The 19,373-nt window shown below is 43.4% G+C and overlaps 1 protein-coding gene across 1 annotated transcript; it reads left to right on the plus strand.

Annotated features, from left to right (window-relative positions):
• Positions 1-244: 244 nt before the first annotated feature.
• On the plus strand, positions 245-18,889 carry Luzp1 (leucine zipper protein 1). Its single transcript, XM_051172150.1, has 3 exons — positions 245-350; positions 12,880-16,045; positions 17,402-18,889. The coding sequence occupies exons 2-3, from the start codon at positions 12,992-12,994 to the stop codon at positions 17,555-17,557; spliced, it is 3,210 nt and encodes a 1,069-aa protein (XP_051028107.1). The 5' UTR covers positions 245-350; positions 12,880-12,991; the 3' UTR covers positions 17,558-18,889.
• The last annotated feature ends 484 nt before the right edge of the window (positions 18,890-19,373 follow it).

The raw sequence follows: 19,373 nt of genomic DNA on the forward strand, positions 1-19,373 counted from the left end.
AATACAGGTTTATTAGTTTAAGTAAAGACAATATGGCCTAGGAATCACATAATGTGGTAGGAGGGGAAGTGGCATGGGGTCTAGTTCCCCTTCAGAGACATAGGTAGCTTCCTTTACAGCTAGGGTGTATATAGTTCTTCCTTGCCTCTTTTCTGATGCTGGATTATATGTCAAGGTATTTGGGTCAGCTCAGCCTTGGTGTGATTCGTGATTACCCATTTCTTCTTCTCTTTTATATTCTGTGTAGGTCGACAGGCAACTACCAATAAAAGGCAGTGACTGTGCCCAGGATAGGAGACAGTGGGAAGGGCAACCAGAAGTCCCCACAAAAAGCTCCCATTACCTAAATGGTAAGTGTCTTGCACAATTATTCCTGGTAGACCTGAAGAATTGGGTAGTTTCTGAAGCGTTTACAATTTTCTATCCTGGCAAGTGAAGGGAGAAAAGACTATTGATGCCTTGTTGTGAATCATACATGAGGCTAAGCTAGGCTAAGCACTTTTCATGTTTTCTTTTCTAAGTCTCAACCCAATAGGGTTGTAGTCCACTCATGAAGCCAAAAACTTTAAGGAGCAGGTCTAACTTGTCACTAGTGTTTACTATGCGTCGGGCCTGTTTGTCATACATTTTCTTCCTTCATACCTCTTCCAACTCTGAGGTTAGTGCTTTTATCATTGCAAAATGAGTTTAGAGATTAAACATCTCCAAGTTTACACAGGCAGAAAACGATAGTTAAGTTTTCAAACTAGGTCCTTTTCGTCATATCACATTCCCCTTCTGAGACAAAGTTAATTCTGGGCTGAGATGGTGACTGGCTTACCGTTAAGAAGCACACCAAAACAAACAGATTAAAGAAACTTGGACTAACAGCCAATTCCTTTTGCTCTTTTTGGGTTTTGTGAACCAGTCTTTATTGGTGGTTCTCATGAAGGCTATGGAGAGTGCCGGTGAGCTAGGGTGGAGAGGAGTGAGATGTGAACAGGGAGCAGCTAGGGACCTTAGTGGTCTTGGTCACTGCTGGTATGATGTGGATAAAGGTCTGGGAAAGAAGTTTTTGGAAAGTGGGCAGTGGTCAGGGAAATGACTGGATACGGAGAAAAAAATTCAGTAACACTCTCATGTTGCCCCACTCATGAAAAAGAAAAAGGACAAAGGAGAACTTGTCATGAGGTAGTTGGTGGCATACAGACATGTTCTTTAACTTGTGGACCTTATATTCTGCTGGAAGAGTCAGACAGTTACTGAGTTTACACGCAATGTGGTTAAAAGTTTGAGGCTGAAAAGTAGTGAATTCCCTTAGAGCTTTCCACAGATGGGATGAGTCGTCTGGTGAGAAAGTGTGTGTCATTCTTGTCATTAGAAGTGCTTGGACAGGAATTGGGATGGTGCTTGCCTGACAACTTCTGCATCTGAATGCATAGGTACTAGCCTTGAGGTTTCTGAGTCTAAAGTACATGAATTTATGATTCTGGGGAAGGGGAATCGCTGAAACCAATAACGAAATAGATATACCCAGGAAGTGATGCTAAGATGTGCTTGTTAGGAACTAGGCAGTGGTGGTGCACACCTTTAATCCCAGCACTCAGGAGGCAGAGGCAGGCGGGATCTCTGAATCCGAGGCCAGCCTGGTCTCAAAGTGAGTCCAGGACAGCCAAGGCTACACAGAGAAACCCTGTCTCAGAAATAAAACAAACAGAAAACCCCAACCAAACAAAAAAGATATGCTTGTTAGAAGGCCTAAGTCTTGAAGACTGTTAGAAGTGATCTAGAGGAGACTGTTTAAAAGCAGTGCTCTGCTCACTTCAGCAGCACATTTAGTAAAATCGGAACAATAAAAACAGTGTCTTGGTTTTTCCTGTGGACCAGGAGATGCCAAGCTCTGGCAGGCCTGTGCTTGATTTTATAAATAAAGTTTAATTAAAACATGGCTATGTTTGCTTATTTGCTTATATGCCTGGCATATGACTGTTTCACATTACGAAGTAGAGTTCTTGGGACAGACACTTTTGGTTTCACAAAACCTAAAATACTTAACTTCCAACCTAAGTCCGTATAAGTTATATATCAAACTGCAAAGAAGTTTGCTGACCCTGTTTTAAATGACTATTGGGAACAGGAAATGAATCATGGCAACTATGTTGAGAGAAGAGGCAAGGCAGGATTTATTATGTTCTATTTCAGACCTTCCTGATCTGCCAGGACAGGAAGAAGAGCTAGTTTCTAAAATGCTAGATAGGGCCACGTAAAAGTAGGTGTAAGGGGCTGAGGATGTAGTTTAGTTGTCAGAGTGTTACGTTGCCCAGGATCAGGCCCTAGTACTACATAAACCAGACACCCGGGAAGTAGATGTAGGGGGTAAGACGTTCTAGGTCATCCTTAGTTATATACTGAGCTCAAGGCCACTATGAGATAGATATACAAGGCCCTGTTATTTTGGGGGGTTTTGTTTGTTTTGTTTTTGTTTTTTAAGAGGTTTAAGAGGTTTCTAATATTAATTGGAACTTAGGTAGATATTGATGTGGGAGACATTGGCTTTAAAAGATGGGACTGGCTGAGTGGGACATGCCTGTGACCCCAGCACATGGAACACTGAGGCATTGTAAATTTGAGGCTAGTATGAGCTTACCATGTAGTAAGTTCAAGGACCACTTAGACTATAGGGTACTCTGTCTAAATGAAATACAAACAAGTGGGACTATCCATCCTTCCCTTTACTTTTCTATGATTTTCTAAGGGTTAGCATCCCTCCCAGACGCCATCCTCAGGCACAGTTCATTGCTATTTCTGATCTTCCTGGGATATATGTGTGGTGGTCAAGTGTGCTAAAGAAGAAAATTAGTGTATGAAGATAGAGATGGTAGCTGTAGGTGCTATCATGTGAGATGGTCAAGGAAGACCTACTGCTGCCTTGCTTCCTCTCTTCCCTCTTTCCTTCCTTTGTTTCTTCACTGTGAACCCTTGATCATCTTGCCCCAACCTCCCAAGGGCTGCAATAACAGGAGAGTGCCACCATGCCCAATTAGGGAAGACCTTATTTTTTTTAACCATTGTTTTACTTTGGGCTATATCTGTCTGATTTCTTTCTTTCTTTTTCTTTTCTTTTTTCTTTCTTTTTTTTTTTAAGCCAGGGTTTCTCTGTGTAGCCTTGGCTGTCCTGGACTCTCTTTGTAGACCAGGCTGGCCTCGAACTCACAGTGATCCCCCTGCCTCTGCCTCCCAAGTGCTGGGATTAAAGGCATGAGCCACCATGCCTGGCTGATTTCTGAAAGACAGAGGAAGCTCGTATTTTTTCATTCTTGCACTTCATAAAATCTTGGGTATATCATAGATGTTCCATAAATATTTAGTAAATAATGATTTCTCTGCCGGGAACAGGCAAATATTAGGAAGACAGGACTCTGCTCCTTATGTTTGTAGATAGCCTTGGAAACAACACGCCAACTCTTCTCTTCAGATAAGAAATGTGTATTAATAAATGTACATTAAATAAATAAAAGGAGTGTGGTGTCACATGTGTTTAATCTTAGTACTTGGGAGGCAGGCGGATCTCTGTGAGTTCAAGGCCAGCCTGGTCAATAATGAATTCCAGGACAGCCAGTGCTATTTAGAGAGACCCTGTCTCAAAAAAACCAAACCAAACCAAACTCTCTGTTTTCTTTGTTTCTGTTTTTTAAGACAGGGTTTCTCTGTGTAGCCCTGGCTGTTCTGGAACTCACTCTTTAAACCAGGCTGGCTTTGAACTCAAAGATCTGCCTGCCTCTGATTCTTTTTTTTTTTTTTTCTTTTTTCTTTTTCGGTTTTTCCAGACAGAGTTTCTTGCTGTAGCCTTGCCTGTCCTGGACTCACTTTGTAGACCAGGCTAGCCTTGAACTCACAGAAATCTACCCGGCTCTGCCTCTGATTCTTGAGTGCTGGAATTAAAGGCAAACACTACCACTGCCTTGCTTTAAAACCCTATTCTAAGGAGTGGAAGAAGATCCAGAAATACTTTGTGTTCTTACTTGGCCCAGTAATATTTGGGCAGCCTGTAAGGAGTGTTGTCAGCAGTTTGGCCCTGTTTCCATGGCACAGACCTGCAGGCTGTAAGGTGGACAATAGGGTGGTTAAGACACTGAGCAAGTGGTACAGGGTTTGTGTATGATCTTTTAAAATCATGACCCAATATTCTGTTCCATCTGGATCCACTCTTGCTAGCCATTTCCTCTGTTGTAATCCATGAATAGTTCTTTGGCATTATTTAATGTGTTCTGTTATTGGCTAGTGTCCGGCCAGCCATTGAATCATTAGGAAGTTCATTCAGCCACTCAAAATCACCAAGTTTAAAGCATTTATTGTATGCTGGGTTCCCTGCTGGGTACTGAGAATTCAGAATACAAATAAGAAAGCAACTAGGGAGAAATGGACTAAGTAAATAAAACCTCATACAGTGTGATAAAATTTGGTAATGGAGTCAGTGCAGGCTTCCACCTGGCCTGGGCTTCAGGAAGGAGGTGCAGAAGTAGGATCTGAGGAAATGAAAAGGAGTCAAGCTTACCGCCAGGCGGGAGAGTGCCAGAGTGAGAAGCTGGGATTGGGGCTTGTGCCTCAGTAACAGAGCGCTTGTCCGGCATGCCCAAGACCCTGGGCTTCATCTCCAGGGGTACTCCTACCACCACAGCCAGCCAGGGATGAAACTTGGCATGCAGGCTGAAGGCAAGGCTAGGAGGTAGGTGCACGGGCAGGGCGAGAGCATGCAAGGCTCCTTGTGTTAAATTGGGGAATTTGGACTTTATCCTAAAAATAAAAAGAGTCTTGAAAACATTCCAGATAGTGTAGTTAGTGAATGTAATGTGGCTTGTTAGTTAGTGCCAAGTAAGTACTCGCTTTTTTTTTTTTTTAAAGATTTATTATTACAGATACAGTGCTCTGCCTGTATCTGTTCGGTCCATCATGATGGGGAAGTCAAGGCAGCAAGAATATGAGAAAGAAGGCTGCTCACACTGAATCCACAGACCCAACCCCGGGAAATGGGCCGCTCACTTCTTGTATGGGTCTTCCCCCTTCAGTTAACATATCTCACAGGTCGGCCTGGAGATTTTTTGGATTCCAAAATGTATCAGGTTGACAATCAATGTTAACTATTAAACTTTATCTCCGCCCACCCCCCGCCAGACAGGGTTTCTCTGTGTAGCCTTGCCTGTCCTGGACACATCTTGTAGACCAGGTTGTCCTCAAACTCAACAGTGATTCACCTGCCTCTGCCTCCTGAGTGCTGGGATTAAAGGTGTTCACCACCACTGCCCGGCTTTGATGATTTTTTAAAAGTATATTTACAATAATACACTGCTTTTATTTTTTTTTTTAATTTTTTTTATTAATTTATTCTTTTTTTTTTTTTTTTTTGGTTTTTCGAGACAGGGTTTCTCTGTGTAGCCTTGGCCATCCTGGACTCACTTTGTAGACCAGGCTGGCCTCAAACTCACAGCGATCCACCTGCCTCTGCCTCCCGAGTGCTGGATTAATTTATTCTTGTTACATCTCAATGTTTATCCCATCCCTTGTATCCTCCCATTCTTCCCTCCCTCCCATTTTCCCCTTATTCCCCTCCCCTATGACTGTTCCTGAGGGGGATTACCTCCCTCTGTATATGCTCATAGGATATCAAGTCTCTTCTTGGCAACCTGCTGTTCTTCCTCTGAGTGCCACCAGGTCTCCCCCTCCAGGGGACATGGTCAAATGTAATACACTGCTTTTAAAGCACTCTGTAGACACATGGTGTCATTTGTCTTCCAGTAACTGCATGCTAGGATAAATCCTGTAGCCCTTTATCCTTTCTATCTATATGAATTAGTTGAGTCCTTAATCCCCCTCCTTGTATATAGATAGGTAAGGCTTTTGCTGTGCCACTTGTCAAATGACCAAAGGAAAGAGTTTTTTGTTTGTTTGTTTTTCTGAGACAAGGTCTCTCTGTGTAGCCTTTGCTATCCTGGACTCGCTTTGTAGACCAGGCTGGCCTGGAACTCACAGTGATCTGCCTGCCTCTGCCTCCCAAGTGCTGAGATTAAAGATGTGTGGCACCACGCCCGGCCAAGAGTCCTCTTTTTCTCCAGTTTTGGAGAATGTAGGCTAGGGAACCATGGGAGAATGTCTAAAAAAGCCTAGATGAGAGAAGAGAGCTGTGTCGTGAGGTGGGGGCAGAGTGATGAAGGGGAAGGAGAGAGCCAGCTTTGGTGGGAGCAGTTTTACCCCAGAGGTGTGAGCTGTGAGCTGTGCTTGGGCTCCATCTGGTGGCTCTGGACACGTAGTACGGCCAGGGTCTCCAGAAGGCATTTGGTATTTCAAGCCTTGCTTGCAGTTGGATTGTTGGGAGTCAGTTTAACTTTGGATACAGCCCAGACTGTGTATCTTTCCTCCTTTGTCCTAGCTCTGAATCTAATCTTACAAGACTACATCATTCAGTGTCCTCATTGTTGCTGTCATCGACCATGTCACTTCCCCAAGTTTCTCAATGATTCAAATCCTGATTCTGTCAGTTTCCAACACTATTCCTGTTAATTAGTGCTGAATCCCTGTCACCTGCCCATGTGGTACTGGAGACGCAGCCCCAGGCTTTACATATGCTGGCAACATGCCGTACCACTGAGCCATCTCCTCAGCCCCAGGGGTAGTGTGCTGGTGATACTTGTGACATCGTTGTCTTGATAGTTCCATCTTTGTTAGTTTTACTTCACAGCTGATCATTGCATTTTTCTTATACTTAGGGAGGCTTCCATGACACTACATGCTGTGCACTCTTCTGGTTTGCCTCACAGATGGTTTCTTCCCTTTACTATTCTTATCTCTATGAGTATTGGGGTTCAGACCATTGGTTTCTTGTTTTCTCTGTGTTTGCTCAATATCTTAGCAGTGTCATTGGATTTTGTTTGTTTGTTTGTTTGTTTGAGACAGGGTTTCTCTGTGTAGCCTTGACTGTCCTGGACTTACTTTGTAGACCAGGCTGGCCTCTGCCTCCCAAGTGCTGGGATTAAAGGCATGCACCACTCTGGTCTGGTGCAATGTTGTTGTTTTTATAAGCCATATTTTGTTGTTGTTATTGACTCACAGTTTTATATTGTAAGAACACTTCTCCCCTAAACTGTCTCCATGCTTTTGTATTTGTGGCCTCTATTGTCTTTTGATGACCAAGAGGTCCCTCACAAATAATGTTGTAAACTAATCTTCCTTTTCCTACTGGTCCATCTGTTCTCAGCTGCACTGAACTTAAGGTAGCACTGTCCTACAAATTCAGTTCAGCAGCCTTGGAGCCATCCCTAATTTCTCACCTGTCTTATACATCATATACAGTCCAGGGACAAAAGCATGGGGTTCTCCTTTCACATGGCCAGAATTCTGACCACTTCTCAGTGCCTGTAGTATCAGCCACAATGGTCTTTGCCTGGATTATCACAGTGCTTCTGGTCCCACTCCTCACTGGTTTAAAAAAAAAAAAAACATGGCATTTATATTGATTTTTATCATGTTTTAGGTCATAGTAATTGCTGTCACCCAATGCCTCTATATTAAGGTTCACTTTTTTTCTCTTTTTAAGTTTGAGACAGAGTCTCACTGTGTAGCCCTGGCTGGCCTGCAACACACTAAGTATACCAGGCTGGCCTCAAAATTCATAGCGATCCACCTGCCTCTGCTTCAAGTATGTACTACCATGTCCAGCCTAGGGTTCACTATTGATCTTGTATGTTTTATAGGTTTAGAGAGAGGTAGAATGACATATATCCATAATTAAAGTGGATAGTGTTTCACTGCCCCGGATCCCCTGTGCTCTAGTCACCCTTCCTGTTCTCATAGTTTTTCCTTTTCCAGATAAGCTTTTTAAAATTGATACCTCATTTCATTTTAGAACTGAATAATATTACTGTCTGGATGTAGCCATTTGTCTCTATGCTCACTGGAGGATAGCTCCCTACTTGTAGGTTTAGGCAGTTATAAATGTAGCTACTGTAGATAATTACATGCCTGCTTTTATGTGAATGTGGGTTTTCAATCATTTGGGTAAACGAGGAGTTAGACTGCTAGGTCAGATGGTAAGAGTATGCTTAGATTTTCTAGAGACTGTCTTCAAAAAAGGGGTGTTACCATTTTGCATTACCACTGGCATGGACTTAAGAAATCTTGTTGCTCTGTATCCTCCATGTTATCAATGATTTTAGACATTCCAGTAGGTATGTGGTGGTGGTGTTAGGGTCTCGCTCTATAGCCCAGGCTGGCCTCACAAGATCAAGGTGCCGTTCTTCTGACTCAGTCTCCCGAGTGCTGGCTTATGAGCAGAAGCCACCATGCCCAGCTTTTGGTATATTGTATATTTTTTTTTCAGTTCTAAATCAACATGATCTTTCCAATGTGCTTATTTTCAATCTGTATGCCTCCTTTGCTGAGGTGTCTGTTCAAGTCTTTGACTCATGTTTTTCTTATGGAGGTAAGCTTTTTTTGAAACAGTCTCTCTATATGTAGCTCTGGCTGTTCTGGAACTCACTTTGTAGACCAGGATGGCCTTGAACTCACAGAGAATCTGCCTCTGCTTCTTGTGTGCTGGGATTAAAGCTGTACACCACCATTCCTGATATTATCAAATATATTTTAGTTTTCTCTTGATCTTTGGCTTATCTTGATGTCTTTCACTTTAACAAACTTAGATTACAACTGATTCTTTCCTTCATGGATTGTCCTTTTGGGACAGTACCTGAGGTTACCACTGTTCTCAAAGGTCATCTTTTCTCCTTTATGATTTTTTAGGAGTTGATAGTTTTGCGTTTTATACTTAAGTCTGTACATATGGGTCCAGTTATAGCACCATTTGTAGAGAAGACTATTTTTGCTCTGTTTTATTGCCTTTGTTCTTTTCTCAGAGACCACTAGACTATTCTGTCAAGGCCCTTTTGTTCCTTTGTCTGTTCTTTCTCATACATACTGCCTTGACTGATAACTTTTTAGGTGTCATCAGATGTTGATTTTGTTAATTTTTAATATTGTGTTTGTTCTTCTGGTCATTTAACTCCACCAGAACTTTTATCAGTTTGGCAATATCCACACAGTAGTAGTTGGCGATTTTGATCATGTTTGAGTCTTTAAAATTGACATTCAGAGTACATTGAATCTTTCTACCAGAGCATGGACATGCTCCCTATTTTATTTTTATAGTGCTAATAAAAATGATTCTGTTCTTTAATTTCAAATTCCACTTGCTCAGTGTTGGTACATTGGGAAGTGGCTGATATATATATCTGTCAATTGTTTGACCACCTTAGAATAAAATGACTTTTTTTTTTTCTTTTCAAGATAGAGTTTCTCTTTGTAGACCAGGCTGGCCTTGAACTCACAGAGATATGCCTGCCTCTGCCTCTGCCTCTGCCTCTGCCTCCCCAAGTTCTGGGATTACAGGTGTACGGCACTGCGCCTGGCTTTGATCATTCTTTTGAATTTTCTACACAGACAGGCATGTCTTTCTCAAAGTTTTTTCTTTCCCCACAACCAGTATATCTTATTTTCTTGTCTAATTGTATTGTCTAAGCTTCTAATACAATGTTGAAGAGAGATGGCGAGAAGACCTTGTTCCTCATACCACAGGGAGGCTTGGAGCTTCTCTATGTGATCCATGTCAGTCTTCTTCTGTAACCTATTGCTGTGATTACATATCAGTTTTTAAAAGCTGAAGCTTTGCATTTCTTGGATAAATTCAACTGGTTGTAGCATACAATTCTTCCTATACATTGCTAGAGTTCATATTGCTAGTATTTTGTTGAAGACCCTTAGATGTGTCTGTGTTTGTGAGATACTGGTCTGTAAAATTTGTTTAGTTGTGATGTCTTCGGTCTTATGAGAGTTTGCATTTGTTGTGATTTTGTCTTCTAGAAAAGTGGTGCAGACTTCTCTAAATGTATGTAGTACTTACCAGGAAATTCATTTGGGCTTTTATACCTATTTTGTAATGTTATTGGTGATCAGTTCCCTTATATACCTATTTGACATTGTCTACTATTTGAATAAATTGTGGGTTTCAGGCAATTGCTCTATTTTATCTGGATTACCAAATTTTGGCCACAGAGTTTTTTTTCATAAGTTACTCTTTTTAATGTCTCTGAGATCTGTAGTGTCTTTCCCAACCCCACCACCACCACCACCCGAGACAGGGTCTCTGTGTAGCCTTGGCTGTCCTGGACTTTGTAGATCAGGCTGGCCTCGAACTTAGAAATCCACCTGCCTCTGCCTCCCCAGTGCTGGGGTTAAAGGCGTGTGCAATCATGCCCAGCTTCTCTTTCATTTTTGATACTAGTAATTTTATGTTTTTAGTCCCTTTAAAGTCCTAATTTTATTATCTTTTCAATTGTAAAAAGATATATTTGATTTTAAAACATGTGGAGCCTTTTGAATCTGTTCTGTTTTGAAATATTTCCAGTAAACTTGGTGACTCCTAAAAAAAATCCTTTAAAAGATGTATTACTGTGTGTGTGTGTGTGTGTGTGTGTGTGTGTGTGTGTGTGTGTGTGTGTGTGTGTGTGTGTGTACATGCAATACCATATGAAAACCAAATGAAGGCATTGGATCCCCTGGAAGTGGAGTTGTGAGTCGCTGAAGTATGTGGGAACCAAAACTCATCAGGTGTTATTACTGGCTAAGCCATCTCTCCAGCCCCATTATCTTTTCAAAGAGACAGCTTTGCCTATTTTTAAATATTTGTTGTTATGTATATGAGTGCTGTATCTGCATGTGCACCTGCATACCAGAAGAGAGGGCACCAGATCTCATAATAAATGGTTGTGAGCCCCAGGTGATTGCTAGGAATTGAAATCAGGACCTCTGGAAGAGCAGACAAAACTCTTAACCTCTGCGCCATCTCTCTAGTCCTGACAGCTTTGTCTTTGATTAACGACTCCCCATTTGTTTCCCTGTTTCAATTTGATTTTCACTGATTTTTAAAAACTATTTCTTCTTAATTGTAATGAAGTAACAGATTAATCACTTAAGTACCTGGCAGACAGTGGTCTCACAGTTGACCACCTTTGTTTTAAGCAGTCCCTGGCAGCTGGGACAGCCATCATATCTGGTTTACTTTACCTTTTTGTTTGATTGTTTCTTAAATGAAGCTTAGAGGTTATTATTACAGCTACTTCATCTACCGTGTGCACTAAGTGCCATAACTATGTCTAAGCCACACTCTCACTTCATCCTACAGTTCTTTAGAGAATTTCATAATAACTGTATTTCTGTTATTGACTCTCCTTCTCTAACTTGGGTGTTACCCCTTACTCCTTGAAATTCATGGCCTCTTTATTAGTCTCTCTCTCTCTCTCTGTCTCTCTGTCTCTGTCTCTCTCTCTCTTCCTCCCTACCTACTGATCTAGGGGTTGTGAAACTTTCCTCCAACTATGTTGGGATGTCATCTGATGGTATCATTGTTCAGGTCTTGTTTAGGCTCCCTCACAGTATCTCACAGCAAACCTCCACTCCTCTGGTTCTTAAAATCTTGCCACCTCCTCTTGTGCTGTTCTGAGTTTATCCTACAAATTTTATTAAGTTGTATTTTTCTTCATTTCAAAATACTTATATATTTCCAGTTGCTGATTTACTTGATTCCTTTATGGACTAATTTAAGGTTTCATTTAGAATTGTTAAGGTGAAGGGAGAAAGGGTTTGTTTCAGCTTAATTGAAGAGCACAGTCCATCAAGGTGGCAGACATGTAAAGCAGCTGGCTCTGTCACATCCACAGTCAGGAACAGAGAGAGCAATGAATGCACACTGCTGCTCACCTCCATTTATCCATTTATTAGCATAGGATTCTTGCCAAGAAAGGGGCCATGCACACCAGGCAGCAGTTAACACAATCAACTCCCGTACCCCAAGCTACCACCCCCATCTCCCAGGTGATTCTAGGTTCTGTCCAGCTGACAGTTAACACCAGCCATCACAACTGTGTTATATATAGCCTTGAATTTGAACTTAAGAATTTGTCTTCTGCTGGTGTTAGCACATGCTGTGCACAAGCCTGTGCCCAGTTCATGAAAGTACTCGAGTTCATTAGGTTAACCCATTATGTTTGGTACTTTAGGGGGTATAAACTAGTTTGACAGTTTACTTAAACATTGCCATGTCTTTTGTCTTCTACTTGGCACTCAGTTCAGTTGTTTCTTTAAAGATTGTTGCTATGATTTGAATGTTTTTGTGTCCCACAAAACTTAACCCTCCCCAATATAATTAAAAGGTGGGGTTTTTAAGAGGTGATTAGGCCTGCCACTTTTTTTTTGTCCCTACCACCATTTAAGTACAAAAATTTAAGGCCCATACCTGTTATAGAAGAACCTGCTGGTGGCCTTTGTGTGCATTTTCCAGCTTTCAGAACCTCATCTTGTCTTTTTAAATGATCCAGTGTCAGATCTTTTGCTAGAACAACCAAATGGATTGAGACAACTTTTTAAACTGTTACTTTTATAAATTGTGTGTGTTTCTGTATAACTTGTGTCTGGGAGTAGATTTAACTTTATTCTGTTTGGGGCAGAATTTTTTAAATAGAAGCGGGAGAGAGGACTGTGCTCATTTTACTGCTAAGGAAGAAAGGCAGGCTGTATTTTAAAACGACGACAGAAAGGGTAGAGATTGCGTGCATGGTAGAAGTCCTTGTACTCTGCCATGAGAATTGGGGTTTCCTGCACTTCTCTGCCAATGCTGTGCTTAGTTCATTGCCAGCCACAAAGAACAGAGGTTTGTTTTACAGGTTTACTCAAGTTGATCCATTACAATTTTGAGTAACTGCTATGTCTTCTGTGTAAGGACTTCAGGTTGGCGTTCTTATAGTCAAGCTAACATGCAGGCTTTTATTTGCTGACATGCTTTCCGCTTTCATTCTGTAGACTGATAATGGTCTTCAGTTGCCAAAGAAGGTTGTGGATGCCAAGAGAAAGGTAACCAGTTTCTCCGGTGCGGTTGGATGCCTCTAGCAGCTCACCTTGGCTGGCTGTAGACATGGCAGAATTTGCTAGCTACAAGGATGCTGCCTCCAGTCGTCACCTGCGGTTTAAGTTACAGAGCCTGAGCCGCCGCCTTGATGAGTTGGAGGAAGCCACAAAAAACCTCCAGAAAGCTGAGGATGAGCTCCTGGACCTCCAGGACAAGGTGATCCAGGCAGAGGGCAGCAACTCCAGCATGCTGCCTGAGATTGAGGTGCTACGCCAGCGGGTACTGAAGATTGAAGGTAAAGATGAGGAAATCAAGAGAGCAGAGGACCTGTGTCATATGATGAAGGAGAAACTTGAAGAGGAGGAAAACCTTACTCGAGAGCTAAAATCTGAGATTGAGCGGCTACAGAAGCGAATGGCTGATTTAGAGAAGCTGGAGGAGGCCTTGAGCAGGAGCAAGAATGAATGTTCCCAGCTTTGTTTGAGCCTGAATGAAGAGAGAAATCTCACCAAGAAAATCTCTTCTGAGTTGGAAATGCTCAGAGTCAAAGTGAAAGAACTAGAGTCTTCAGAAGACCGCTTGGATAAAACTGAGCAGAGTTTAGTGTCAGAATTAGAAAAGCTAAAGTCATTAACTCTGAGCTTTGTAAATGAGAGAAAATACTTGAATGAAAAGGAGAAAGAAAATGAGAAATTAATAAAAGAGCTTACTCAAAGACTGGAGGAGAACAAGAAAATGAACCGAGATCATGTGAGGAATGCTTCCACTTTTCTGGAAAGGAATGACTTGCGGATTGAGGACGGCATATCCTCTACACTGCCATCCAAAGAATCAAGAAGGAAGGGCAGCCTGGATTACCTAAAGCAGGTTGGGAATGAAACCAGAGACAAATCAGAAAATGAAAAGAACCGTAATCAAGAGGACAACAAAGTGAAAGACCTTAACCAAGAGATTGAGAAACTTAAGACACAAATCAAACATTTTGAATCTTTGGAAGAGGAGCTTAAGAAAATGAGGGCTAAAAACAATGACCTTCAGGATAATTACCTAACTGAACTGAACAAAAACAGAACCTTAGCTAGCCAGCTAGAAGAGGTAAAGCTGCAAGTCAGGAAACAGAAAGAGTTAGGAAATGGGGACATAGAAGTGGAAGATGCTTTCCTATTGGGCAGAGGCAGGCAGGAGAGGACTAAACTAAAAGGCCATGGGGTTGAGGCATCTCTGTCCAAGCACACATCCCGGGAACTGTCTCCTCAACATAAGCGGGAAAGGTTACGGAACAGGGAGTTTGCTCTCAATAATGAAAACTATTCTCTAAGCAACAAGCAAGCTTCTCCCATTTTCACAAACAGAAGGGCAGCAAAAGCATCCAACCTGGGGGTAGGTGCAGACAGTGGGACTCAGGAGACAAAGAGAACTGAAGACCGATTTGCACCTGGGTCCTCTCAGAGTGAAGGGAAAAGGGGTAGGGAGCAGCCATCCGTACTTAGCCGGTACCCTCCTGCTGCCCAGGAGCACACTAAAGTTTGGAAGGGAACTCCCAAGCCGGGCACTGAGAGTGGACTTAAGGGAAAAGTAGAGAAGACAACTCGAACATATAGTGACTCCACCCATGGTTCTGTTTCCAATGACACAATGGGGAAAGGCGGTAAGACTTCTGATATGTCCTCTGAGGCACACTATGGCAAGAGAGGACAGATTCCTGGCAATGGAAGTCAAGTAACTCAGCCTGCAGATTCTGGGTGTTCTAAAGCCACTGGGGCTTTATCATCATCTCGAAGAGCCTCCTCCGAGGGGCTTTCTAAGGGCAAAAAGGCTGCTAATGGCCTAGAAGCTGATGCCAATTTTTCAAATTCTAAAGCTCCTATTTTATCAAAATATCCTTACAGCTCAAGAAGCCAAGAAAATATTCTTCAGGGCTTTTCATCACCAAATAAAGAAGGAATTGATCAGTCTGTAGCTGTTGTGATGGAAGACAGCAGTCAGCATGAAGCCCTGAGGTGCCGAGTCATCAAATCCAGTGGCAGAGAGAAGCCAGACTCAGATGATGACCTGGACATAGAATCTCTTGTTACTGCCAAGTTGGTGAACACAACTATCACTCCAGAGCCAGAGCCCAAACTCCAGCCAAACTCCAGAGAAAAGGTTAAGTCCCGAGGGGGACCTAGAACTGCCCTATTTGAAAATGATAAAAATGCTACAATTGAAAATGAATCTGTGAAAGCTTCCTCCAATGCTGTAGAATTCCCAGATGCCAATGGTGCTGGGGTGAAAAGCCAAAGGCCCTTTAGCCCCAGAGAGGCCCTGCGGTCTAGAGCAATTATAAAACCCGTTATCATTGATAAGGATGTGAAAAAAATCATGGGTGGGTCTGGAACTGAGGTTGTATTGGAGAAGCAGAGATCTACTTCTAAACCGGTGACAAGCAAAGTGACAAGCAGTATCACCATCTACCCCTCTGACAACAGTGGCCCTAGAGCCATCCCAGGGGAGGCCTCAAGAGAGAGGCATACATCCACCAGCAACATCCAGGTGGGGCCCCCAGAGCTCACACCGGTTAGCAACCATGTCAATTCCCCTCTTGAGCTCTCTATCCATAAACATGACATCACCTTACAGCTCACAGAAGCTGAAAGAATGGGAGATGGGTCTCCAAAGAGTAGACCAGAGACAGTGGTCTCTAGGAGCAGCATTCTAATCAAGCCATCAGATTCTGTGGAGAAGAATAGTCTTGCCCCGCCAGCGGAGACAATCAGGTGGAAAAGTCACAGTGCCTCTTCAGAGGTGGGCTCTTCAGATACCAGACACGTCACTGTGCGGAATGCCTGGAAGAGTAAACGAGACTTGAAATGTTCAGAAGACCCCCCAAGTCGAATAGGTAGAAACATGGAAACTACCAATGCCTACACACAGAGGTCTTCCACAGACTTCTTAGAACTTGAACAGCCCAGGTCCCACCCTTCTGAACAGGGTACACGAAAGGTAGGAAATTCAGGGGATGCTCCTGAGCTCTCCTCAAGAAGGACCCAAAGTAGCCTCACTGCATCAGAGGTACTCACCCGGAGGAATCGGATAGGAGATACCATCACTGCTGTCTCCTGGAACCACTCAGCAAACATGGTGAGTCTCACTTTCCTTCTTCTATTTCCCTGAGCCTTGATTTGTTCTGCCCAGAATGTAGGGACCCCACAAGGCTGGGAAATACTGAATCTTGGGTAGGATTGGCAGAAAGCAACATGACCTCCAGAACCCCTCATCTAGTTTGTCTTCTCTATTTTGCTCTCACATGGAAGGGGAGGCAAACAGAAAATGGCATTTGTTTCCTGGTTTGCTTGAGATTTCCAAAGCAGGAAGCTCTTGGGTGCCTGTAGGATGGCAGGCAGTGAACAGGTTTTTCCCTGCCCTGATTCCTCAGTTGATCAGGAGGTCTCTGTGGACAGCTAACAGATAGGGGAGAGTGAGGGCCGACTTGGGCCTACTTTATAAGATTTACACCTAAGTGTCACTTTCTTTTGTCCCATTTTGTTTACATGTATGTCTGTGTGCCAAGTGTGTATGCCTAGTAGCAACTGAGGCCAGGAGAGTTAGTTATTAGATCCCCTGGGACTGGAGTTTTAGGTGGTTGTGAGCTGCCATGTGGGTGCTAGGAATCAAACCCAGATCTTCTAGAAGCTCACTGAGCCATCTCTCCAGCCCACACTAGTTTGGTTTGTTTGGCAGGTGACTGGTTTAACTGGACAAGCCTGTTAATCTTTTGGGGGCTTAACTCTTCGGCTTTATACCCAGTGTCCCTTAAAAACAGCCCTGTGAACAGCGCTAGCCTCACTTTTCACATGTGAATAGTAAAGATTAAGGTCAGACAAAAGGCCTTATTGAAGGTCATCGAGATGAGCTCAGATTGGATCCTAAGATTCCTCTGTGATCCAGTGCCACTCTACCCCAGTCACCTGCCTTCTCTGCTCATACTCCTTCTTTGACAAAGACTGTTGGCAAAATTCCAAGGATGGGGAGAAAGATGGATAGCTGGGGTCCTGAAGATTTGGCTATCTGAATTTCCAGGGCATGGACAAGCCATGGGACAGAATGATATGAGGGAAGGCATGTGGCTTTTTCATAGATCCTATATAAGAAATAAAGAGCTGCCTAACTTTCTCTTCAGCATACTCCTGCCATGCAGGCTTTCACACATGTCACCTGGTGGTCCTGCTCCCATATTTCAGTTCTAAGCTCTGGCCTATAAACAGGCTTCTGCTCAGTTATGAGCCTGTTGGTCTCCTCAGTTCTTTATTCCAGGAGTTTTATACCAACTCTGCTCCACATCCCACCCTCAAAAAATATCTCTGCACTTACTGTGTAATGTGGTAGTGTAGTGTCTATGCCAGGTGGGAGAAAATCCCAGGGTGGCAGGTGAGGGTGTCTCATTCCTCCCTGTACTGTTTTTGCAGCTCACTTTTTACTTGTTACTCATTGGCACAGGAGGAAGGGGAAGATGGCACATTTGTTATCAGCAGGCGAGTGCACAACGCCCTGGAGCATTCTGAACTGACTGGGAAGCAGGGGCTGCCAGCACCCGAGCGAGTCTGGACTGAGGAGCGACTACAGCCAGCCAGGCCTTATGCTGAGGAAGACTGAGCCAGCTAGGTGAAGTCTGCTGTTTCTTCTCTCCTCCTGCTTCTCAGCTCCTCCCCATTCATGGCCTGCAAAGGACCCAAGGCCAGTTAACCCAGCTAGACACAAAAGTCTCGGCTGGGACACTGTAGAGAGCCAGGATGTGGCTCAGGTAAATTTTGTCAGTTGTCCAGATAGGATCAGACTACAAACCAGTCACTCAGGCCCAGCCTTCCCTGATGCATGAGTAGTCCTCTCCTATCTCTATCCCCAAGGTAGCATGGACCACTCTCTGACCCCCAAATGGGAAGTTACAGAAAACCCAGCACCATATAAAGGTAGCCAAAAGTTTTCAATTCTGCTCCTTGGTGAGCGGTTTCAGCCCCCTTTGCTCTGTAGTTGATGCCAATTTGTCTCCTCACCATATCCAGTTTGCTCTGTTTGCCCTGAGGGGACCCCTACCCCCTGCCAAGAGCACATTAAGAGTTATCAGCCATCATTTCCATCTAAGAGGCTTACATTCCTTCCTCTTTTGAGTTCTTGAGAATTTGGAAACAAAAAGAGTCAGTGCTGCTGCCCCTGAGTATTTATGGGACCACCCTTACGTTGAAGCTCCCCTGACCTGACTTAGCTAACCAGTTTCTTGGGGGCAGAGCATGATACCCAATGGAAGGACACCATCCTCCTACTCCAGCTCACCTTCCAAAAGCATCAGAAATGGAACTTGGGCACCTGCTTTCCTGGGCACCAACACTGCAGCTGGCATCATCACCTTTGCTCTTTCTGGGGGCTGGGAACTTCAGCTGACTTCATCGCTCTCATCTTGGGAAAATCCCTAGACTGAGCTGGCTGACCTAGCATACTCTGCCTTCTAGGAAGTGCCCAGCAAATGGAAAAGCAAACAAGAACAAAGTAATTCCTTTAGTCACTCCACAAGCAATAGCTCCATGAAAGGCATGGACTGACTGTTCCCTCCCTTTCCTCCTCCATCCCCTGTGGAGGAGGCTTCGCACTTTACCATGCTGACTGCTGATGCACCAGCCCCATAAAAGCAAGCCCTTGGTATCTACGAGCAGACCATTATTTCAGTGATTTCTTCGGAGGAAAGCCAATACCTGCCTGTTGAGGGCCTCAGATTTATGCAGTTCAAAGTGCATTAAGCCTTTTAGGAAGGCAGATAAATAAACTTTTATTTCCTTATACCAACCACATGGGGAGGTTAAGAACTGTTTGCTTGTTGCTGAATTTTCTGAAGCATTCTTTCAGTTCAAAGGGATCCTCCATGGCTACCTTTGTGAAGTAGATGTCATTGCCTTATCACTAGACCTAGGAGTCTGGAGTCTGGAAAGCCACTTTTCCCCATCCCTCCTGGCTTTGTCAACCCTTGCTCTGTGACCTTTGGCAAGTCAGTCTTCTTGGAACCTCGGTTTCCTGTCTTTAAAATGAAATGTTGATTTGTTTGTTGTGTGCATACATGTGTCACATGCAGATGCATGCTAGGACCTGGTGTGGTAGGCAGGTGTTCTGCCACTGCTGTTTCCCAGCTCAAATGAGTTCTATGGAATGGATGACCTCTAAGGCCTTAACTTTGGTGTTCTATACTTGTTTCACCAATTGGATTGAGCTGACTCTTGCTTTTAGAAGGTGGTGTGTCCATAGGAGTCTGGGAAATATCTTTCTGCCTTTAGTTGTCTTCTCATTTTTCCTTTTCTCATGTTTTTGTCATGGGGATGAGCTCTGAGAAGTCTGTAAGACCTGTTTTCAGTCTGAGGTGAAGGGATTGGAGTGGGTGGTCTCAGGTTTTCCTGGCTTTCAAGCTAGGTGCTTTCTGTAATACAGG

This window comes from Acomys russatus, chromosome 29 (assembly GCF_903995435.1).
Source record: "Acomys russatus chromosome 29, mAcoRus1.1, whole genome shotgun sequence".
NCBI classification, from domain to species: Eukaryota; Metazoa; Chordata; class Mammalia; order Rodentia; family Muridae; genus Acomys; species Acomys russatus.

Coding starts and splice junctions, on each gene's coding strand:
- Luzp1 (XM_051172150.1), top strand. CDS start 12,992: ATGGCAGAATTTGCTAGCTACAAGGATGCTGCCTCCAGTCGTCACCTG. Junction 16,046..17,401: donor GGAACCACTCAGCAAACATG/GTGAGTCTCACT, acceptor TCATTGGCACAG/GAGGAAGGGGAAGATGGCAC.